The 25413-nt window shown below is 35.2% G+C and overlaps 1 protein-coding gene across 2 annotated transcripts in view; it reads left to right on the top strand.

Moving 5' to 3' along the window:
• CD2AP (CD2 associated protein) overlaps positions 1-25413 on the top strand; it is a 129730-nt gene that overhangs the window by 86337 nt on the left and 17980 nt on the right. For both annotated transcript variants that reach the window (XM_044776820.2, XM_070514795.1), the window contains 2 exons: positions 20592-20757; positions 21140-21282. In XM_044776820.2, the coding sequence (XP_044632755.1) occupies positions 20592-20757; positions 21140-21282 (309 nt within the window). The remainder of the gene's footprint in view (positions 1-20591; positions 20758-21139; positions 21283-25413) is intronic.

Raw genomic sequence — 25413 nt, 5'->3', positions numbered from 1 at the left:
TAGTTATTTCAAATAATGTATAAGAAAAGTAAGCATTAAGTCATTACACTTTTATTATTTTTATAGTATCTCAGTTGAAATAAATTAAAAATTTCTTAGGTATAAAAAACATGGAAGTGATTTATTATATATTATGTAATGTTCACTGCATATATTTGTCATGTAACTCGGAAAATTATTCTAAGGTAACATTTATTTTGTTAAAGTCGTTACTCGTTTTGTTTTGTTATTGTTAATTTGGAGAAAATACCTTCCTCTCATTGTATGGAAGATCTGCAATGGTTGTATATAGTAGTAGCTCATATATACATGCAAAAACTTAAATACTGTTTTAGAATGCTTTTGTTTCTATTGCCAGTGTTGTTTCTACAGCCTATCCTTGTCTCTTGCCTTGTATTCTCTTAACTAATTTCTCTCACTTTAATCCCTTGTCTGGTTTATATTTAACATTATTGCCAGATTCATTTTTTTAAATTATTTTAGTGAGGTCATAATAGTTTATAACATTGTGAAATTTCAGTTGTATATTATTTGTCAGTCACCATGTAGATGTGCCCCTTTACCCCTTATGCTCGTCCCCATCCCCCTTCCCCCTTCCCCTCTGGTAGCCACTAATCTGTTCTCTTTGTCCATGTGTCTATTTTCCATATATGGGTGAAATGATGCAGTGTTTGCCTTTCTCTGGATTATTCTGCTTAACATAAAACCCTCAAGATCCATTCATGTTGTTGCAAATGGGACGATTTTGCCTTTTTTATGGCTGAGTAGTATTCCATTGTGTGTGTGTGTGTGTGTGTGTGTATTTACACACACACACCCACCCCACATCTTCTTTATCTGTTCATCAGTCTATGGGCACTTGGGTTGCTTCCATGTCTTGGCTATTGTGAATAATGCTGCAATGAACATAGGGGTGCATAAGGCTCTTTGAATTGTTGATTTCAAGTTCTTTGGATAAATACCCGATAGTGAGATAGCTGGGTTGTATGGGATTTTTATTTTTGATTTTTTTGAGAAATCTCCATACTGTTTTCCATAGTGGCTGCACCAGTTTGCATTCCCACCAGCAGTATGAGGGTTCCCTTTTCTCCACATCCTCACCAACATTTGATATTTTTTGTCTTGGTGATTATAGCCATTCTAATAGGTGTAAAGTGATATCTTATTGTAGTTTTGATTTGCATTTCCCTAATGATAAGTGATACTGAACATCTTTTCATGTGCCTATTGGCAATCTGTATATCTTTTTTAAAAAAAAGTCTGTTGATATCCTCTGCCCATTTTGTGATTGGGTTGCTTGTTTTTTTGTCATTGAGTTATATGAATTCTTTATGTTTTTTAAAGATTAACCCCTTGTCAGATATATGATTTGCCAATATTTTCTTCCAGTTGGTGGGTTGTCTTTTCGTTTTGTTCCTGGTTTCCTTTGCCTTGCAGAACCTCTTTAGTCTGATGTCCCGTTTGTTTATTTTGTTCTTTGTTTCCCTTGCCTGAGTAGATATGATATTAGAAAAGATCCTGCTAAGACCAACGTCAAAGAGTGTACTACCTGTATTTTCTTCTGGTTTTATGTTTTCACATCTTACCTTCAAGTCTTTAATCCATTTTGAGTTAATTTTTGTGTATGGTGTAAGCTAATGGTCTACTTTCATTCTTTTGCTTGTGGCTGTCCAGTTTTCCCCACACTATTGAAGACACTTTCCTTTCTCCATTGTATGTTCTTGGCTCCTTTGTCTAAGATTAGCTATCTGAGGATGAGTGGTTTTATTTGTAGGCTTTCAATTCTGTTCCATTGATCTGTGTGTTTTTCTGCCATTACCATGCTGTTTTGATTACTATAGCTTTGTCGTATAATTTGAAGTCAGGGATTATGCTGCCTCCAGCTTTGTTCTTTTTTCTCAGCATTTCTTTAGCTATTTGGGGTCTTCTGTTGTTCCATATGAATGTTAGAATTCTTTGTTCTATTTCTGTGAAGCACGTCATTGGGATTCTGATTGAGATTGTGTTGAATCTGTAGATTTTTTTTAGGCAATATGGACATTTTGACTATGTTTATTCTTCCAATCCATGTCCTGGAATATCTTTCCATTTCTTTATGTCATCAATTTCTTTTGATAATGTCTTACAGTTTTCAGTGGATAGGTCTTTCATCTCTTTGGTTAAATGAGGTTAAATTTATTCCTAGATATTTTGTTCTTTTTGTTGTGATTATAAATGGGATTGTATTCTCGAGTTCTCTTTCTATTAGTTCATTATTAGAGTATAGAAATACAACTGATTTTTGTAAGTTGATTTTGTACCCTGCAGCTTTGCTGTAGTTGTTGATTATTTCTAATAGTTTTCTGATGGATTCTTTAGGGTTTTCTATATATTGAATCCTGTCATCTGCAAACAGCAAGAGTGTCATTCCTTCTTTGCCAATTTTGATGTCTTTTATTTCTTTTTCTCGCCCAATTGCTCTGACCAAAACCTCTAGTACTATGTTGAATAAGAGAAGCGAGAGTGGGCACCCTTGTGTTGTTCCTGTTCTCAGAGGGTGACTTTCAGTTTTTCAATATTGTGTATGATGTTGGCTGTGGGTTTGTCGTTTATTATGTTGAGGTACTTTCCTTCTATACCCATTTTATTGAGTTTTTATCATAAATGGATGTTAGATCTTGGTAAATACTTTCTCTGCATCTATTGAGATGATCATGTGGTTTTTATTTCTTATCTTATTAATGTGGTGTATCATATTGATTGATTTGTGGATGTTGAACCATCCCTGCATCCCTGGTATAAACCCCACTTGGTCATGGTGTATGATTCTTTTAATATATTGCTGTATTTGGTTTGCCAATATTTTGTTGAGGATTTTTGCATCTATGTTCATCAGTATTGGCCTGTAATTTTCCTTCTTTGTGTTGTCGATGCCTGGCTTTTGAATCAGGGTGATGTTGGCCTTGTAGAATGAGTTAGAAAGTGTTCAGTCTTCCTCAATTTTTTGCAATAGTTTGAGAAGGATAGGTATTAAGTCTTATTTGAATGTTTGGTAGAATTCTCTGGAAAAGCCATCTGGTCCTAGACTTTTATTTTTGAGAGGTTTTTGATTACTGTTTACGTCTCTTTACTTGTGATTGGTCTATTCAGATTCTCTATTTCTTCTTGATTCAGTTTTGGGAAGTTGTATGAGTCTTAAGATTATTCATTTCTTCTATATTGTCCAATTTGTTGGCATATGGTTTTTCATAGTAGTTTCTTAATCATCTTCAGCACTTCCACATTCAGACATACGGCTATGTGGGTCTCTCACACATCTCTTGGTTGTATGGATGCCTTCTGTTGGTTTTTGAATGTCCTTTTCATTGTATCTTAGTAGGGAGAGACTAGGGGAAGAGCTCACTCTACCATGATGCTCATGTCACTCTTCCAGATTCATTTTTTTTAATAGACTATTTTTTAGGACAGTTTCAGATTTACAGAAAATCGAGCGGAAGGTACAGAGAGTTCCTGTATCCTCCCTGCCCCTATACCTGCACAACCTCCCTGACTGAACATTTGGCACCAGAGTCGTACATTTGTTACAAGCAGTGCACCTCCATTAACACATCATTATCACCCAAAGTCTGTGTGTTACATTAGGGTTCACTCCTGGTGGTGTACGTTTTATGAGTTTGTAAAAATGTATAATTTGACAAATGTGTAATTATAATATCATACACAATAGTCTCACTGCCCCCAAAATCCTCTGTGCTCTGCCTTTTCATCCCTGCCTCCTTCCCCTCAACCCCTGACAACCACTGGTCTTTATTTTGTCTCCATAGTTTTGTATGTTTTAGAATTTTATATTGTTGGAATCATACAATATATAGCTTTTTCACATTGGCTTCTTTCACTTTGTAATATGTATTTAAGGCTTCTCCATGTCTTTTCATGGCTTAATACTTCACTTCTTTGTAATGGTGGTTAATATTCCACTGTCTGGATATACCACAGTTTATCCATTCACCTACTAAAGGACATCTTGGCAGTTATGAATAATTTTGGCAGTTATGAATAAGGCTGCTATAACCATCCTCATGCAGGTTTTTGTGTGAACATAAGTTTTCAGTTCACTTGGGTAAATACCGAGGAGTGTGGTTGCTGGATCATATGGTAAGAATATGTTTAGTTTTGTAAGAAACTGCCAAACTGTCTTCCAAAGTGTCTAAATCATTTTGCCTTTCCCCCAGCAATGAGTAGGAGCTCCTGTTGCTCCACATCCTGGCCAGCATTTGGTGGTGTCAGGAACTGACTCTCCGGTTACATTTTTGTTATCATCTTTTACCCTTTTTATTCACTAAATGCAGCAGCTACACTCTTGTCTCTGAATTTGTCATGCTCCTTTATAGCTGTATTTCTTTCTCATTATTTGTGCTCAACACAGAAGATTTTTATATTCCTTTTTTTTTGGTATTGGAGAATTTTTAAATTTATGATGCAAAATCAGTTTTTACTTAATAAAAGTGTTTCTTAAGCCCAGATTAGTCCTTTGTGATATAGCTATTGTTAGGTCCAAGTCTTGGATCAGTTTTAGTACTTGGTTATAATATCTGTCTTCCATGAAAAACTCATCTTACAAAGATATGTAGAGCCAAATTTAAGAAGTAAGTTTCTGGCTTCATTATTTACATTATATTCCTTTTATAGTCCCCTCCATCAAGTAGGTAGGGGTTTTGTTAAAATTCAGATATTCTCATATTCCCTGAAATCAGTCAGTTGATCTTCTAATGGGAGGTGATCCATTTTTATTACATTTATCTGCTCAAAATCCTGGCCAGGATGAAGTAACAAGGACTGAATTTGCCCTTTTGAGGTAAATAACTAGAAAACTGGACAAAATGTATGAAGTAATGGTTTCAGACATTGGACAGCAGGTAGCATAGGACTGTTATCGCTGACAAAAGTTGTCGCTGAAACCAATGAGGCAAGCCTAAAGTTACCCGATCTTATTGTCTAGAAGGAGTTTATAGGTAACAGAAAGGAGGAAAACCAAACAGAGCCCAGTTTCCCTGCAGAGCTGAAGAGAGAGGAGAGAGGCTTTCAGGGAGGCCAAGGCAGCTCCCGTTTGTAAGCAGAGTACCGGAATGGAGGGACCTGCACAGAGATGGCACTTAGAGATCCCTGTAGAGACTGCCATGAAGCTCTGGCTGAGTACTGAATCATGTACAACTGAAAGGAAACTTCCATAGCTGGAAAAATAACTGCTGGAAAGCATTTGGTGAAGCAATTTCTGGAACTCACAAATAGCTCATGTTCTCACAAACCACAGTGGAAAGACCGCATTAGGCATTGGATAGAGTCCATAGAAGGGTATATCACCTTAGACTAAAGGCTTCTCTGCACCTACCTTGGAAACAGATTGAACTAATTCCAGAACAAAATTCAATACAATTTAAAAGAATATTCCAAAATCTAGCACCTAAGAGTTAGAATTCACAATGTCCACTGTCTGATAAAAAATTACCAGGCATGGTTGGGTCTGGCCCAGTGGCGTAGTGGTCAAGTTTGCATGCTCTGCTTCGGCAGCCTGGGATTCGCAGGTTTGGATTCTGGGCATGGACTTATACATTGCTAGCAAGCCATGCTGTGGAGGTGTCCCACATAGAAAATAGAGGAAGATTGGCAGAAATGTTAGCTCAGGGACAATCTTTCTTAAGCGAAAAGAGAGAGATTGGCAACAGATGTTAGCTCAGGGCCAGTCTTCCTCACCACAAAAAAAATTACCAGGCATGGAAAAGCAGGAAAATAGCAACCCATAACTAGGAGAAAAACCAGTCAATTTAAACAGACCCAGAAACGACAAGAGATGATGCAAATAGCAGCAAGGACATTAAAACAGCTATTTTAAAGGTATACTCTGTGTGCAAGAAAGTAGAAGGAAAACATGAACATGATGGTGAAAAAAATGGCAAATGTAAAAGAAGATCCTAATTGAACTTTTGCAGATGAGGAAAACTGTATCTGAAATGAAAAGCATTAGATGAAATTACCAGCAAATTGGAGACTACAGGAGAAAATAATTGGGAAGTGGAAGATATAACAATAGAAACTATCTAAAAATATATAGAAAAAAAACTAGAAAAAATTGAAGAGAGCATCAGTGACCTGAGTGACAATATCAGGTGGTTTTACTTATGTGTATTTGGAGTCTCTGAAGCAATGGAGAGTGAGTGGGAACAGAAAAAATATTTGAAGAAATTATGGTTGAAAAATTTTCAGTTGGTGGAAACTCTAAGTCCACAGATGGAAGAAGCTCAGTAAACTCCAAGCAGAAGAAACCTAAAGGAAACCATGTTAAGGCACATCATAATAAATTTGATGAAAAGCAATGATAAAGAGAAAAGCATAAAGTCTGAAAGAGAATAAATGTCAACCTTGATTTCTCTACCTAGCAAAAAATACCTTTCAGGAAATGGAGGAGAAATTAAAACTTTCAGACAAAATATGAGAGAATTCATTGCCACCAGACCTGTATGTACTGCACAGGAGATATTAAAAGAAGTTCTTTTTAGCAGAAGGAAAATGATGCTATGGCTGTCTGTACACAAAGTAATGAGGATTGCTAGAAATGATAAATATGTGAGAAAATATACAAGACTTTTTTTTTCTTATTTTTAAATCTTAATAACACCAAAACTCTTCATTGTAAATATTTTAAAACTTTTAATAAAGTGTTGGTTTCAAAGTTTGTGTGCAAATATAAGAACTTTTTTATAAGTGAAATAAGACAAATGTGTAATGAGCGGAACAAGTTTTAATATTTTCAAAATGTTCTCATTAATCTGACATGGCTTCAATAGATACGGTGCAAGAAATAGAAAAAATGTCAATGCTTTACCTAGTGACCTTTGAACACATGCATTGAGAGGGAGAGTCAGTGTCAATCCGAATATTAAATATTGGTATAGATTAAATTATTTCTTTTAAATAAAAATAAACGTAAATCAAAGTTCTACCCTTGTTCCGCAGTCAACAGAGGGACTTTTTTCAAGCTGTGGCTAGGGCCAATTTGAGGAGCCTTAAGCCTGCTGACAGGAAATACAGTCTATTCCACTAGTGTATGTGTTCATGACTTTATCTCTTTTGTGATCTTAATTCCACAGAAGATATTCTTTGCAAAGCACTGCCGTGTTGGGGAGGAAAAAAAGGAGCTACTAGAAAACATGAAACTGATCACCCTACTATCTTTGGCTCTTAAGTGACTCCTGTCATTTCACGGGATACTTTTACAAATCTTAAGAATGGAGTTTAAATCTTCACTGTCTACTCCTTGCCTCAAATGACATGTGGGTTTTCTCAAACCTACTTAGCTGTTTCCTTCCCCCCTATTTTCTCAAAGGTCCTCAAATGCTGGCCATGGTATGCTGCAGGAGAGTAATGATATCAACACTTTGGAGCACGTGTTGTTTTCCGCTAGCTTTTGGAGAAGACTTTCTTGGACATAGCTTTCAGTAGCCCCCCTCATTCTTGGTACCCCATTGCATCCTTGGTATGAAATATACATCACAGGAAGGGAGGAACTGATGTTTATTTTGGAGTGCTAGGTAGGGATGCATATATATGTGTAGAAGAGAATGTAACAAAAGCTCTGTTAGGCTTATAAAATCACTTAAATGTGACCTTTATGTACATGTCTGTCTTCACGGCCCCAGTCACATATACAGGAAGACTATAATGGTCTGCTGAAGCCCAGGCTTGTTCTATAGTTTTTTTAGTAGAGACAGTGAATCTGCGCTTACTTTTGCTTGAGGAGCGTTTCTTTTAGAGTTTCTATTACTGCAGTTGTAGAAGTTGAGATCTACCTTTTTATTTTTCGGTTGATTCATAAGCAGAACATAACCAAATAATAAACCTCTCCAAGCAGGGACTTAGCACCAGTGTGTTAGTAATGGCAGTCTGGTTTCCTAGTGAGCAGAATAGAAAGGGAGAGTTGTGCTGGTGGATATTTCTTGAGGTTTCGTTCTCTCCCCTCTGGCACAGATTTTAGCTTGGCATTGAAGGCCAGCAAGTTACTGTTGCTGGGAGGATGTAGTCACCTGCTAGGAATTCACTAGTGAGACAGGAGACCACAGATTTTTGAGAATCTTGTTGGCTGACTTGCAGCCCCAGTAAAATGGAATTGTGAATCTTCCCCTGTCTCCTTGAAAAAGATGTGGGGCTATACTGACTATGTAAGACTTTATCTTTTACAGAAGCTTGTGTGACTGCTGCTGATTCCCATCCAAAGGTCCTGTAGCATCATTAATTCATTCACTCATTCACTGAACTAAAAATTAATAACGACTATCAGAGTTGGATCGTCTGTTGTCTTAGTCTTGATTCTTTGGGCAGTCGTATATATAAAGACTCATGGCTTCAGCCACCATCTGTATGCTGCTGATTCCCAGTCAGTGTTTGGTTGCATTTATTCACATTCACTACTTTCTTTGTACTTCCAATTGTTTACATTTCATACTTTCTGCCTAAAATGTATGTATAGACATTTTAGAATTTCCTTTATGGAGGATCCAATGGCGGAAAATGTTTTGTTTGTTTGAAAATATTTTTTTTCTCCACATTCTTGAAAGATATTTTTGCCTTACATTGAATTCTGGTCTTGGTACATAATTCAGCATACTGCCTGAAATGAAAGTCTTGAGGTCACTCCTTTATACCTTTGCTTAGGAATAGTCTCTTCTTTCTTTGAGCCAAAAAAAGGAATGCTTCATTTATGATGAGTAAAACCTTGATGAAAATTGAAATTTAATAAGAAGGTGTGGATTTTCCAATTCACATGTTGGCCATGGACGCTTAAATCAGTATTCTTCATATTGCAGAGAGGTTTGGAGATCAGGTTCAAAATATGCTTTTAAATTGCTATGTACTCTGGAAGCTTGGTGTAATACAGTTTAACGTGAAATGAAAATCAAGATCTGTGTGTTTAAGACTCATTTAAAGGCACCTATTATTGGAGGTACTGAATTCAAATGCCTTTTCATCTGTGAAATAGTCTGTAGTACATGGACCCTTAGTCGAGAGCTGTGGCCAGACTCTATTATATTTTATATTTAGTGTCCCTACCAAAAAGGAAACTATACTTATCTCTAATGTTCTGCAAAGAACATCTTGATATCTGTAATATGTCACTCCAGTTTGAACCTAAAAATAATCTTGACCTCTTAAGAAGTAGCAAACAATATTCTTTACGTATTATACTTACCCACTTATGAAATAGACTTTTAACCAGTGTTAAACATGTAGTAACATAAAATCAGTCGGTATGTATCTATGAGACAACTGGCTTCTGCTAGGTACCAGGAAGATTTAAAGAATTTTTTTGTTTTTCATTTCTAAAAGTGACAGTCTGACAATTGCTAGTTGAATAGTTAATATGCATAATAATGAGGCGATTTTGATTATCCAGAGACTAGAAAACTAGCCAAATGTGTTGAGTGGAAAAGTAAAGGCGATTCCAGGCCACAGAAAGAGAATATGAAAAGAATGAGAGAAAGCACAGCATAGTCAGGAAATGGCTGTAGGCACTAGGGGGAGTTGTGAGAAACTAAGCTAGAAAGGTAGCTTGGTAACAGTTGTTCTGATGACAGTAGAATTACCTGCGTGTCTTTAAAAAATATGCTGATGCCTAGGATCCTCTCCAGAATTTTTATAGGGTAGGACTCAGGTATTGGTATTTTTAAAGCACTTCACATGATGCTAATCTGAAGACAAAATTGAGAATCACTTGTGTAGTTCATGAAAGGCCTTTCAATGCTATGGCAAGGAGTGTGTATTTAACTATTTGGTTGTATCTTGCTCTGCTCCAGAAAGGATTTAAAGTAGTGATAAGGGTCTCAGAATTTATACTGTAGAAATAAGGTGTATTGGTGTGTGTTCATACAAATATATGTGTGTGTGTGTGTTATATGACACATGGCACATCAGCTTAATATGTTTGAATGCTTCCTTTTGCAATTGGGGAGAAAAATCTGGCTTACCGTATTTTTTCTCAAAAGGAGACTTTCTTGACTACATTTGCCTTAGCCTGGCCTACCAGATTTTGAGTGACCAGGCCCCAAATACTTTTCTAATATATCTCAAACTTCTTTTCTCTTTCTCACTGTATGTAGTACAGTCCTCTGCTGTATGATGTTCATAGAATGCCAGTTTTTTTTCTCACCGTTATGTGGTATAGTACCCTTTCCCTGGACTCCATCTTTCTCTTGCGGTCCCCTCAGAATCTCTTCATGGCTAATTTCTTCTCATTTTTCAGGTTCCAGCTTAAAATGTCCAGTTTCATGTCATCTCCTTGACATTAGTCTTTTCTTTACTACTCTATCTAAAAGTAGATATTTCTCGTTATTGTATATCACATATTAGTTTAGATATTTTTTGTTTGTGTCTTTTTCCCATGCTTGACTAAACTCCATGAAGGCAGAGGTGTAAAATGTGTTGTGTGTGTGTTTGTATCTGAATCTTATTTGACATTGGTTCTTTAGGTTCTATTGCACAGTGGGTATATGATGCACAGGGGATACTCAGTACAATGTTTATTCTATAATTTGAAGGCTTTTAAACACTGCATTGACATGTCCAGATATGCTTTTCTGAAACTTTGTTCTAGTGCTGTTTGGCTAGATGTGGTGGTGGTATGATTAAAAGGAAGTTGGAATGTTTTAAGAGCAAAGAACAGAAAATTCCTGCTCAAACTGACTTTAAACAGTAGGGAAACAGTCTCACATAATTGGAAGTCCAGAAGTAGGAGTCATGTGACCACCAATTCAGTACTTTGATTATGGACCTGGATTATATCTGTCCCTTTATTGTGCTATCCTTAGTGTCTATCTTCAGATTGATTCCCCTTGTGGTCACATGAATGCTGACAGTGACAATCAAGGTAACGTGATTTCTTGTCTATTTGGTAGGAAAGAGAGGAAAACCTCTCCACAACCATGGAATGTAAGTCCTTTTCAGTTTTTTAGATGAATTTTGGGCACATGTTCACTTCTAGGCCAGTATTGTTAAAAAAAAATGCTGTGCACTTATTGGCTTGGTGTAATCATATGAAGGTAGGATGAATGTGGGTGAATCAGCTGCATTATCTGCTAAAGATGTTGAGATATATTTGGGCTCTACTATAAAGAAGGTGGTTGAGGTTTTACATTAGCACATCTTGTTGACTCACTGGATCCTAAGTGTTGTGAGGATGGCAAAACGAGCTAGGCAATATGAAATAGAGACAGTTTCTGGAAGAAAATATGTGTGAGTTAAGCTTTTGACATGGCATTTGATGAGAATATAGGATATATGGGAGGAACCTTTGCTAAGAGTTTGTATTAAGCATTTATTTGGAAGGTGCTAGCCTGGAAGTGAGCTATTAAATTTATGGATATGGGTAAGATTATCAAAGAAGATTGCTTAGAACGAGAATGAGAAGAGAGCTTAGTGTAGAGTCTTAGAATATGCACATTTAAGAAGTTGTTAGATGAACTGGAACTCTTGAAGAAGATTGATAGGGAGTGGTCATTGAGATAGGCAGAGAATGATCAGAGAGAGGTATCGTAACAGCCAAGACAGAAGGTAACAAGTGGAAGTTGAAGCAGAAGATTCTTCTGGCAGTGACAAATGAGGACCAAATCTACTGCTGAGAACAATCAGAAGGATTGTGTGAAATATATACATATTTGCTAGAGGTCATCTGTTAGAAGTAAGAGAACTACAAAGGAAATGAGAAATTACAGGGCCAAGATCTAGGAGAGGAGGGGAGTCTGGTAAAGTAAGTCTGGCGTTTGCACCTGTTTCCATTTGAGGAATTTACCATTTCTGAAAGTGATAGCTGAGAGTATGAAAAGAGCTTTCAATAAATTTTTTGGGTTCAAGGCAATAAAAATTGAAGTTCCAGGCCTGTGAAAAGGAGATAATCTTAGTAAACTCTTAAAATTTTGAGTTGGGTTCCCAAAGGACTTCTAACCTTTAGTAGGAAGTGTGAAATGGAAGCAGAACTAGCTCTCAAAAAGCACTGAAACCCAACTTCTAATCGTCTCAATCCTTGATTGGAAGAAGGTGATCTGAGACTTTTCCTGACCCTTAGCCTAGCTGCCTGAAGCAAAAGTAAATCTTTATTCCCTGGAGAAGATGATATCATTTAGAGCTTTAAATTATCTTAGTATGTTTTCACGTAAATGTCTTATGTCTTGTACTCATTCAGAAATAGCCAGGCATACTTGGAGATATGACACATGACTAGAAACCAGCAACAACAGAAAATGGAACCTGGCCTGCGGGAGTTCTAGATATTGGAGATAGCACATACAAGCTGTAAAGTATATTTACTTAATGTATGTTCAGAATAATAAAAAGTGTGATGATAGTTTTGGCAGAACTAGAAACCATATAAATATAAACGTATGTGTAAGTGAATGTAAGTCAGAATGTGTAAATATAAATATATATGATACATGTGGTAAGTTTATGTGTGTGTACACACGTGTTAATTATATGTGTGTATATTTTCAAAAGAAAATTTCCAAATTGAAGATGAGGGATAAAATAAGATGGAAAATATAGAAAAGATCTTGAGACATAGTATACAGTGAAAAGGTCTAGTATACATGCAATCGAAGACCCAGATGGGGAGGAGGGAGAATGGATCAGAAACCTTATTTGAAGATATAATGGTTTCCTGTTTCCCAAAAATGAAAAGCAAAAAGCCACAGAATCAAGAAGTCTATGGAGCCCCACCTTGATATATGCAAAGAAAACTACCCCATATACTCGTGTAGTCATGCTGCTATAAACAGAAGACAAAGATAACATTGAAAGCAGCCAGAGACTAAGACAGTAACTTTAGAGGAGCAAAAATAAGACTGACAGTTGCTTCTCAGTAGGAAAAAAATGAAAGCCAGAAGACAGTAGAATGAGGTCACCAAGGTGTTAAAGGAAATGATTGCTAACCTAGAATTATATCACCAGTGAAAATATCTTCAGAAAAATAGATGAAATAAAGACATTTTTAGACCATTCAAATCCGAGAGAATTTATTACTACCCTGCTAATGCCATAGGCAGTATCATAGAGTATTATTCAGGCAGAAGGGAAATGATTCCAAATGTAAAGTTGGAGATGCAGAAATGAAAAGCAACAGAAAGGCTTAAATAGATAGATAAGTCTAAATATTAACTTATGAAACGACAATAATGTCTTCTAGACTTTTAATGAAATAAAAGCACAACAAGACAGCAGGGATGTAAATGGAGTTAAAGCATTAGGGCAGTAGGAAAGTTTATGTTTGACTTTTTAATAAGTCAAGGATGTGTGTTATACTCTCTAGACAACTACAAGAAATATAATAATGTATAAGTAATAGGATAATGAGAATATGGGATAATAAAAATTAATACAAAGAAGGCAAGAAAGGAGAGAAAAATGAAACAGACTGAGCAAGAAAAAAATGCTAAGTAATTATAGAAAATGTAAATGGACTAAAAATTCCAATTAAAAGAAAAATTGTTAGGTTTAAAAAAAAACACAGCTATATTCTGCTAACAAGAGATATACCTTAGTTATAAGGATTCAGGAAGGATTAAATTGAAAGGATGGACAAAGATAGGCCAGGCAAATGTCAATCAAAAGAAAGCTGGTCTAACTTTATAAATAGCTGACAAAGTAGACTTATAAAGAAAGAAGTATTATTTAAGAGAGATTTAATTAAGGTCATGTGATTTATAACCAAGTTGCCATTGCAGTAGAGAAAAGATGAAATAAATAGTGTTGATTAATTGATATCCATATAAGAAAGAAAGAAATCTTAGCCTGTACCTCATGTTATCCACAGATTTGAATCTGGAAATAGGTTGATAGGTGCTTGTCTTATGGCCAAAGTTGCGCTGTAGAGTAGTGGGAAAGGACATTCTTTTCAATAAGTGATACTAAATGAAGCTTGAACCCTATCTTAAAATATGCATAAAAGTCAATTTCATATGGATTGTGGCTCTAAATTTTCTACAAAATAATATAAGCAAGTATTTCTGTGTCCTTGGAGTAGGAAACTGTTTCTTTAACAGGACACATAAGGCAAAAGATAGATTGATTGAACTACATTAAAATTAGGAATATCTGTTACAAAGACATCATTAAGAGGAAGAAAATTTATGCCACAGAGTAGGAGATGATATTTACAACACAGATAAGTAACAAAGTACTAATATTCAGAATATATAAAGAATCCCTATCAATTAATAAGAAAAAGCCCAATAAAATGGCAATTAAGAGTCTTAAATAGGCAATTTATCAAAGTATAAAGAGTTAAGCAATTTCATTACTCAGCAAGGAAATATGATTTTAAACCAAAGTAACGTTCTCACCAAAATGGGTGAAAATTTTTAAAAAGACTAACAATACTAAGTGATGGTGAGGATACAGATTAGCAGAACTCCCATACACTGTTGGTGAGAATGTAAATTATTTTATCTAATTTGGAGAACTAAAGTTGAATGTATCCATAGCCTGTTAACCAGCACGTTCACTCCCAGTTATATACAGAGCAGAAATGCGTGCTCCATATGTGCACCATAAGACTCAAATAGGAAAGTTTATCATAGCAGTGTTTATATTGGCCTCCAATTGGAGACAACACGAATGTCCATCAGCATTTGAATGAATATGTAAATAGAAGTATATTCATATATCAGGATTCTATAGCAACAAGTGAATGAACTAGCGTTTCACACAGCAACATGAATCTTATGAATTCATTGACATAAAGTTAAAATATGCAGAAGTGATCTGTGGTGTTAGATAACACCTTTGGATAGGAACAGTGGAGTAGTTATTGGGAAGAGGTATGAGGCGAACTTAACGTGGCTAATGTTCAGTTCTTAGCTTGAGTGGTGCTTACTCAGGTGTTCATGTGATAACTTCTTGAACTTTGTACTTGTGCTTCTGAAAATATCTTATACTCCAGTTTAAGTCCCTTCGGTGAGATAAATACAGGTAGATTTCCTTTGTTCTAAATTTTTCTAAATGTTAGGAAAATAGGTTCAATTAAGAATACACTTCCTACTTTTTGAACAGTACTGTATTTTTCTCTAATGCATCTCCAAGTGACCACTGATAAAAATGGAATATTTGATTTTTCAGTCAGAATTTATGCACTTGTAATCATTCATGCTTTGGTGCCAGTAATATTGCTTGTTTTTCTATTCTTATTCATACAGGAGGGAACTAACCCTTATCTGAATTAATAAATGGATTAACTTAATATGTACAATGTTAGTAATGTCATATTCTGTAGTAAATAAGACATTTTAGTTATTTTGCTGTATTTTGTTAGCTGGCATATATTTTAGCAAAAACTTTTATTTATACACTTAGGATAATTCTTTTGTTCTCTATCTTAAATTATTATAACATCTCTATCTTACCTATTTCTTCCTTTGGGCATTTGGATAGCTAGCATAGGATGTTTTTTCTTAAATCTTAAGTTTGCTCTTGTTTTTGGCAAATTTCTAGCTAAAATAAAATTCTCCTATGCACCATTGGATATCCATAAGAAAAAGAAGGAAATTGAACCCCTGCTTCATATCATATACAGAATTTGTCTGAAAATGGATCATTCACCTAAATATAAGAGGTATAAAACTAAAACTCTTAGAAGAAAAGATAGGGATATATCTTCATGGCCTTGGGTTTGGCAATGGATTCTTAGATATGACACCAGAAGCATAGACAGCAAAAGAAAAAGTAGTTAAATTGGACTTGATTAAAATTAAAACCTTTGTGCATCAAAGGACATTATCAGGAAAGTTGAAAAGCAAACTACAGATTGGAGAAAATATTTGCAAATCTTGTATCCAGTATCTGGAATATATAAAGAACTATTACAACTCACTGGCAGAAAGGCAACCCCATCAAAAAGTGGGCAAAGGACTGAAATAGACATTTTTCTAAAGGAGATATACAAATAGCTAGTTAGCATGTGACAGAATGTTTGATGTTATTAGAGAAATACAAACCAAAACCTCAATAAGCTATCACTTCACACCCACTGGGATGGCTGTAATGATAATAAAAATGGAAAATAAATGTTGGCAAGGATGTGGAGAAATTGGACCCCTCATACGTTACTCATGCGACTGTAAAATGTTTCAGCTGTGTGAAAAACAGTTTGGTAGTTCCTCAAAAAGTTAAAGATAGCAATACTATAGGATCCAACTATTCCTTCTAGATATATGCCTGAAAGAATTGAAAACTAGGTACTCAAACAAATACTTGTACATGAATGTTCATAGCAACGTTGTTCACAATAGCCAAAAGGTGGAAACAACCCGGATGTCCTTTAACAGATGAATGAACTGTGCTGTATACAGGTAATGAATATTATTCAGTCACAGAAGTGAATGAAATAGAGATATATGCTACAGTGTAGATGAACCTTGAAAACATTATGCTGCATGAAATCAGGCAGATGCAAAAGATCACATATTGTATGATTCCATGTATATGAAATATCCAGGAGAGGTAACTATGGAAGCAGAGCAGAGGTGGTGGTTGCCAGGGGCTGGGTAGACGAGGGAATGGGGAGTAACTGATTAATGGAAACAGGGTTTTCTTTTGGGGTGATGAAAGGGTTTTGGAACTAGATAGAGGTGCTGATTGCATAAAACATTGTGAGACCACTAAATGGCACTGAATGTTCACTTTAAAATGGTTAATTTTATGTTATATAAGTTTAACCTTCATAAAAATAAATAAAATCTTGTATTCAAATACATTGCCATCATATATTATATAATAAATCAACATACTATTGTTGATTTAGTCATGGATATACCAGAAATGATGAATCTTATTTTTGTCGTCTTTGATTTCCATGAATATTAAATATGTTCTTTTGTTTTAAATAAACTATGGAATTGAATTGATTTCAAGCTGTTAATTATATATCTGTTAAAGAAGTATATTTAATTAATCAGTGAACTTCTGTTTAATTTATCCTTTAACATTTTTCCCAGTATTTTATGTAAAATATCTTCCTTAATATTTTCTAGAAATTTGTTTGGCTGACTGTTGGCTTATAGTTAGAATTGGGGAGTTTTGGCTTTCACTCCTGGTAGTGTAATTATATGATGTGTTGTTATATTTTGAGACCATATAAAAATGGATTTTTGTACCAAATAATGACCAGGGTTTTAAAAGACTAAGCTATATTCTCAAATGACCCAAGAAAGCTACACCTAAATGATAAAACTGAAACAATGGGGATTATTTTGTATTTTCCTTGTTGTTAGATGAAATCTGTAATTTTGAACAAGTGGTTTACCCATGGCCTTCCCTGTTTGTTCAGGATTCATAATCACTAGTTTCTCATTGATATGATATCTCATGAAATTAATTGTGGTCCTGTGATAGACATTCTTTTCAAAGACGAAGTGAATTTTGAAAATTACTCAGTATTGCACTTAGAGTTTCTTATTTTTGCATAAATGCCTCATAAGACATTTTTGCTGATTACTGTGTCATGAATATCTAGTGTGTGTGCAGGTGTCGGTTTTAATACTTGTTCTTAGCACCTGAAAGATCAGGAACCAAGCATTTCATTATGTATATACCCTGCCTTTTTGGTGATAAAATTGTTTTTATGGACATGGAATAAAATTATTTTCGATGTGGTTTTCTCCAGCATATTTTTTTATCTATTTCATAGAATTATTAAATGAAATGATGTTGATAAAAGTCAAGTACAATGGTGAGAATTACAGGCATACCTCATTTTATTGCTCTTTCCTTTATTATGCTTTGCAGATGTTGTATTTCTTAATAAATTGAATGTTTGTAGCAACCCTGTGTCAAATCTGTTGAAGCCATTTTTCTGACAGCATTTTCTTCATGTCTCTGTCACATTTTGTTAATTCTTTCAATATTTCAAACTCTTTCATTATTATTGTATTTGTTCTGGTGACCTGTGATCAGTGATCTTTGATGTTACTATTGTGATTGGTTTGGGGTGCCACAAATTTCTCCTGTGTGAGATGCTGAACTTAATCAATAAAAGTAATGTTTACACTATATTGTAGTTTATTAAGTGTGACGGACTGCTCCACTGACTGGGCCGTTCTCCCATCTCTTGCTCTCTCCTCTCAGGCCTCCCTATTTCCTGACACACAACAATATTAAAGTTGGGGCAATTAATAACACTGCAGTGGCCTCTAGATGTTCAAGTGAAAGGAAGAGTCCTGGGTCTTTCAGTTTAAGTCAAAAGCTAGAGATGGTTAAGCTTAGTGAGGAAGGCATGTCAAAAGCTGAGATAGGCTGAAAGCTAGGCCTTTTGTGCCAAACAGTCAGCTAAGCTGTGAATGCAAAGGAAAAGTTCTTGAAGGAAAGTCAAAGTGCTATTCCAGAGAATACATGAATAATAAGAAAGTGAAACAGGCTTATTGCTCACGTGGAGAAGATTTTGGTGGTCTGGATAGAAGATCAAACCAGCCACAACATTCCTTCAAACCAAAGCCTAATCCAGAGCAAGGCCCTAACTCTCCTCAGTTCTGTGAAGGCTGAGAGAGATGAGGAAGCTGCAGAAGAAAAGCTTGAACCCAACAGAGTTTAGTTCATGAGGTTGAAGGAAAGAAGCCATCTCCATAACATGAAAGTGCAGGGTGAAGCAGCAAGTGCTGAGGTAGAAGCTGCAGCAAGTTCTCCAGGAGACCTAGCTGAGATAATTAATGAGGGCGGCTACACTAAACAACAGACTTTCAGTGTAGACGAAACATCTTTATACTGGAAGAAGATGCCGTCTAGGACTTTCATAGCTAGCGAGGAGAAGTCGATGCCTGGCTTCAAAACTTCAAAGAACAGTTTGTTAGGGGCTAACGCAGCTAAGGCAGCTGGGGACTTGAAGTTGAAGCCAGTACTCATTTACCGTCTCAAAAATTCTAAGATCGTTCAGAAGTATGTTAAATCTACTCTGCCTTCACTCTATAAACGGAATAACAAAGCCTAGATGACAGCACGTCTGTTTACAACATGGTTTACTGAATCTTTTAAGCCCACTGTGGAGACCGACTGCTCAGAAAAAAAGATTTCTTTCAAAATCTTACTGCTCATTGACAATGCACCTGGTCACCCAAGAGCTCTGACGGAGACGTACAATGAGATTAATGTTGTTTGCATGTCTGCTAACACACGTCCATTCTGCAGCCCATGGATCAAGTAGTAAGTTCAACTTTCAAGTTTTATGATTGAAGAAATACATTTCCTAAGGCTATAGCTGTCATAGCGATTCCTCTGATGGATCTGGGCATTATAAATTGACAACTTAGAAAGGATTCACCATTCTAGATGAATTAAGAACATTCAAGATTCATGGGAAGAGACCAAAATATCAATATTAACAGGAGTTTGGAAGAAGTTGATTCCAGCCCTCACGGATGACATCGAGGGGTTCAAGACTTCAGTGGAGGAAGAAACTGCAGATATGGTGGAACCAGCCAGAGAACTAGAATTAGAAGTGAGCCTGAAGATTTGACTGAATTGCTGCAATCTCTTGATGAAACTTGAATGGATGAGGAGTTGCCTTTTACAGGTGAGCAAAGAAAGTCATTTCTTGAGATGCAATCTCCTGTTGAAGATGCCGTGAATACTGTTGAAATGACAATAAAGAATATTTCAGAAGCTTCATTGATAAAGCATTGACAGGGTTTGAGAGGATTGACTCCAATTTTGAAAGAAGTTATGCTGTGGATAAAATGCTGTTAAACAGCATCACATACTACAGAGAAATTGTTTGTGAAAGGAAGTCAATTGATGCAGCAAATTTTACTGTTATTTTACTTTAGGACTCACTGAAAGCTCAGATGATGGTTAGCACTTTTTAGCAATAATAAAAAAATAAGTATTTTTTAATTAAGGTATGTACATTGTCTTTTAGATTTAATGCTGTTGCACACTAAATACAGTATAGTGTATAAACGTAGTATAAATACAGTGTAAACTTAAATTTTATATGCATTGGGAAACCGGAAAAATTTGTGTGACTCACTTGATTGTGATGGTCTGGAGCCAAACTCGCGATCTCTCTGGGGTATGCCTGTATAAATATTAGACGTAATGTTTTCATCTGTGTCTAATCAATCTAGTTTCAGTTTCTTTTAACATTTGATTTTTTCTTTGTCATTGTGATGCTTTTTAAATAAGTATGTTAAGTGGCACTAGAGTTCCTATTTATTTTCAGTTTCAGACTTTGGTCTGGATTTAAGTCTAGATAGTATTATTGTTTGCTTAGAGTAAAATTATATGTGGTTATATTTGAGTAGAATACATCCCTAAAAGCATAGGATGCTGGGAAGACTACTAGTAAAAAGCAGGCATTATTTGTTAATCAGAAGCTTATTAGTAGTACCTCTCTACACTAAAGTAAACTTTTTTAGATATTTAGGTTTATTAAATTATAACTTTAAAACATAAAGCAGTGTACACCACACAAGTATTGTTTCTCCTTTTGTGTTTCACACTTTGGAGCCTGGCATTGTCTTTAAAAAATAGAAAAACCTGAATAGTTCTGATTGCTTATAACTTATTAAATATTTTTAAATAATCAGATGAAAAATCAGTGCTGGAACAGAAGCCTTCTAAACCAGCTGCTCCACAAGTCCCACCCAAGAAGCCTACTCCACCCACCAAAGCCAATAATTTATTGAGATCTTCTGCAACAGTGTTCACAAAGCGACCTGAAAAACCAGTTCCTCCACCACCTCCTGTAGCCAAGTAAGTTTTACCTAATTGTAAGTTAATTTATTCATTTATCTGCCTTTGATGTAAATCACTCTACTGCCTTTCTAAATCTCAAAGTAAATTTTTAAAGTATTTGTTTTCCATATTTTTTCTATAGACTGTAATAATTTTTTGTTAAATGTTAATCTTATATTCACACTAAGTGAATACACTCACATTAAGCTGTTTTTACATTTCTGATTTTACTGTGCTTAGTCTTAGGGTAGAGGTTTATGTTTATGGAAATAATTTTATAGAACAGAAAGAAACACCAGTGTTACATCATCATCTGTAGTGTTGTTAAATAACAATGTTAAAAAATGGTCATGTTTCACATACAAGTGATTGTTACATATGTTTGATTTTCTCATTTCAGGATTAATGGGGAAGTTTCTACTATTTCTTCAAAATTTGAAACTGAGCCAATATCAAAATCAAAGCTAGATTCTGAACAGTTACCACTTAGACCAAAATCAGTAGACCTAGACTCCTTTACAGTTAGGAGCTCTAAAGAATCAGGTAAGTTAATGTGTAGAAAGGTGGTGTATTAAAAAAAGTACCAGTATGGTTTTCAGGAACTATTTAAAAATAAGAAATTTATGTATGCAATTTGTGTGTGGATAGATACAGTGGAAAAATAAAACTAAAAGAAGGTAAATGGGCAGAATATTTATGGTTCACGTAAACTTTCTTACTGGTCAGAGTACTGAGATGGATATTAAAAGATCATCCATTTATCATACTTCTTCATAATGGAAAGAGCATACCACGTTAGGCAGATGCGCATACATTTTAGTTTTAAAAGTTAAAAAATAAAAGAGGTGACATAGATTTTCAGTGCCAGCACTAGATTATTTATTTAAGACTTTTTATTTCTCCACTTAATCTCAAGATACTTTTGTTTCCAATTCAGGAAAATAGGCTTTTTATGATATTCTCTCTCTTTCTCTGTATATATCAGCATGCTTTACTTCTGTAGCTAAATGTTCCTTGAGTTTTAGTACTGATTTTTCAGCCCATTAGTCATCTTTGTTTTTCTCCTGGTCTTTTATAACTCTTAGTTGTAAAATGGAAAACTTGATACAGAGAAATCTTAATAAAGGTCTCACTATTAAAAGTATTGCACAATCATTACTTTGTGGAAATGGTTATTGTATAGTACTTTGCATTTACTTTTAGGGTTTTTACATTTTCAAAGTACTTTCTCATGTATGTTCTTATTTTACCTTTATAGTAGCTTTAAGAGGCAGATGCTATTTTTCCCTACTTTTCATCTAAACAAAGTAAGCTACAGACACGTCAGATGTCCAAGATCACATAAATCAGAAGTGAACTCTTTAAATCTCTTTTATATGAAGTGTTCTATGATATTCTTTAAAAGATTTTAATGCCTTAAAATATATTTTAGCTTCATTGTTAACATTTATATTTACATTAAACTTCAAGGACAGTTACATTTAGATTTTTTTGTCACTGTATTGTAAAATGTACTACTTACTACCTTTCAAAAATTTTTAGGTGATTTTATTTTTCTTCCCTCTTTTAAGTTTGCTGACCTAAGCATGGCCTCCTTCAGTTGTTTAATTTGAATTTTTTGTAGATCCTTTCATTATGTATTTGAATCCTCTCTTTTCTGGATGAAGCCATATTCATTAATAATTTTTGGAAATTGAGATATTGTATTTTAGAGACATTTACTCAAATATATTCAGTATGTTTTATCTGGTGAAAATTGTCACTTACTGTTAGTTAAAGAAGCTATTTATGTTTTTTAAAAATGTCCTTTATTATTGAAGTTAGTGTTAAAATATAATTCTAGGGGCTGGCTGGTGGTGTAGTGATTGGGTTCACACTCTCGTCCATGGCCCAGGGTTCATAGGTTCAGATCAGGGCATGGACCTAGACACTGCTCATCAAGCCATGCTGTGGCTGTATCCCACATACAAAACAATGGAGGAAGATTGACAGAGATATTAGCTCTGCGACAATCTTCCTCAAGCAAAGAGGAGGATTGGCAATAGATGTTAGCTCAGGGACAATCTTCCTCGCCAAAAAATTAAGATATGTATGTATATAATTCTGTAAATTTTTATTGTTTTTTCTTTGATTTAAAATATAGCTAGAAATGTGTTTGAAAAGTAAGAATTGGAGAAAAAAGATTAAGTATGCAATTTTAACTGGAAATAAATCCAGGGGCGGGCCAGATGGCGTAGCAGTTAAGCATGCATGTTCCGCTTTGGCGGCCCAGGGTTCGCCGGTTCAGATCCTGGGTGCGGACATGGCACTGCGTGGCAAGCCATTCTGTGGTAGGCATCCCACATATAAAGTAGAGGAAGATGGGCATGGATGTTAGCTCAGGGCCAGTCTTCCTCAGAAAAAAAAGAGGAGGATTGGCAACAGTTAGCTCAGGGCTAATCTTCCTCAGGAAAAAAAAATTGTATATTTAAAAAAGAAAAATCCAGTGGTATTATCTTTTGAATTTCCACAATTTTCTGCTAACTTTATGTTAGAAGTCTTAAATTTTGATGAGTCTCTTTAGGAGCTTGAAGAGTAGTATTTAGAGCCAATTTTTTTCTGTTAGTTTTTGTCGTTTTTGAACATTTGCTTTATTTAGTTGTCTCAAGGTCATGGAAATCACAAAAGAATTTCAGTAAATTAAAACAAATTTTCACTTTTTTCAAAACTTTTTCTATATAGTCACCAGCAAGCTTTGTTTTCTTTGCTACATTTCAGTTAGAAGTAGCACATGTAACAATGTCATGGTCGAAAAGTTCTCTTTTTTTTACTGTGATTTTAGTCTCAATTCTTGTCTCATATCCATTACCATTGTTTACTCTTTATTAAAGAGCAAAAAGGCTTTGTGGAACACAGTTCAAAAATTTTTAATTTCTGGTTTGTTTTTTTCTTCAAATGAATAAGGAAATAGAGAGGCCAAGACCTAGATAAGTTCAAAATACTAACAGCTAACGTCCAAACTGCCGTCCTGTATTTCCTCCACTGTCAGACTGCCTTTGTGTACCACACTCACACCCTGTGGAGTGCAGACAATAGGGATTGGGGAAGGGGAGTTTATATTAAATAGCAAATATTTATTGAGCAAGTGTTATATCTGCAGTACTGTTTTAGGCACAAGCAGTATGCTAAGATAAAAGGCTTAGCTGCTGACAGCAAATAGCTTTTGTCTCAAACTTCAACTCAGAGGCTGTTCTTTCTTTCTGTCTTTTTTTAATTAGAATATCTTCTGTTTTTAGTACTTGCAGTATAAAAGTGTTTTACCTCTTTTTTTGAGATATTGACACCTTAAAAACCATGTTCTGTGTCAAATACAACCTCAAATTTGGCATTAGTTTGAGGCATATTTTAGGCTCAATTTGTTTTAAATTGTTCAAATAGCGTATGATGCTAGCCCTTTAACATAGGTTTCAGCGAGTTTAAGACATACGTGAAAATCTCCTTAGAGTTTCCCATTATTATATAAAATAATAACTTGAGATGAATTGATATAGTAGGCAGCACATTGACTTTGCTGTTAAAAAATGCGCATTTTGGGGGCCTAGCCTGGTGGTGTAGTGAGTTTGCATTCTTCGCTTCAGTAGCCTGGGGTTTGCGGGTTTGGATCCTGGGCACAGACCTACACACCACTTGTCAAGCCATTCTCTGGTGGTTTCCCACATAAAAAATGGAGGAAGATTGGCTCAGATGTTAGCTCAGGGCCAGTCTTCCTCACTCCCGCCCTTCCCAAAAAAGGGAAAGAATGTGCATTTTAAATTATTAGCTGCTTCGTCATTGGTATGTTTCTACTCTTAATCTATTTTCTTAGTTAACTAACAGTTGAATGGTCTGATGTATCTCTGATACCTATTTTAATAGGTGACATGGAAGTTGTTATAAAATGTTACTTCCCTTCATCTACCCCTCTCCTTCATTGTTAATCCCGTCTCATTCTGTTTCTTCTCTTATCTACAAAGGATGTAAATTCCTGACTTTACTCTTGGATATGATTTTCTTGTACAGTCATGTATTACTTAATGTGTCCTTAGAAATGTGTCATTACATGATTTTGTCTTTGTGTGAACATCGTAGAGTGTACTTAGGCAAACCTGGCTGGTATAGCCTATTACACACCTGGGCCATATGGCACTAACCTTATGGATCACTGTTGTGTAAGCATCCCTTTTTGACTGAAACATTATGTGGTGCATGACTGTAGATAAAGCCATATATAAACATATATAGATACAGATGCTCACTTTTGTACATAGAATAAGAACATTCATAGAATACTTGATTTGGTTTTCCTTTTTTTTTTTAAAGTCCCTCCATATATATTCTCATATATAAGATATTACTACAAACTGCAGAGCTGTTAGAACTATTTTAATTTTTTTTTCTTTTTCAAACATTTCATCAAAAATTGGTTTAGGATAATCTCACTGCTACTACTGACTAATTTTAAAGTTCACATGGTCTTAATGTTTCTAAAATAGTAAATTTTCTAGGAAGTAAGATTGGTTTACAGTTAGTTTTAAAATATCAGATAGAGAGGCCAGCCTGGTGGTACAGTGGTTGTGTGTGCACATTCTGCTACAGTGGCCTGGGGTTTGCCAGCTTGGATCCCAGTTGTGGACCTATGCACTGCTTGTTAAGCCA

The sequence above is a fragment of the Equus asinus genome, chromosome 8 (genome assembly GCF_041296235.1).
Source record: "Equus asinus isolate D_3611 breed Donkey chromosome 8, EquAss-T2T_v2, whole genome shotgun sequence".
Classification (NCBI taxonomy): Eukaryota; Metazoa; Chordata; class Mammalia; order Perissodactyla; family Equidae; genus Equus; species Equus asinus.
Note: the sequence above shows the minus strand (reverse complement) of the source record. Positions and strands in the feature narration are given on the sequence as shown.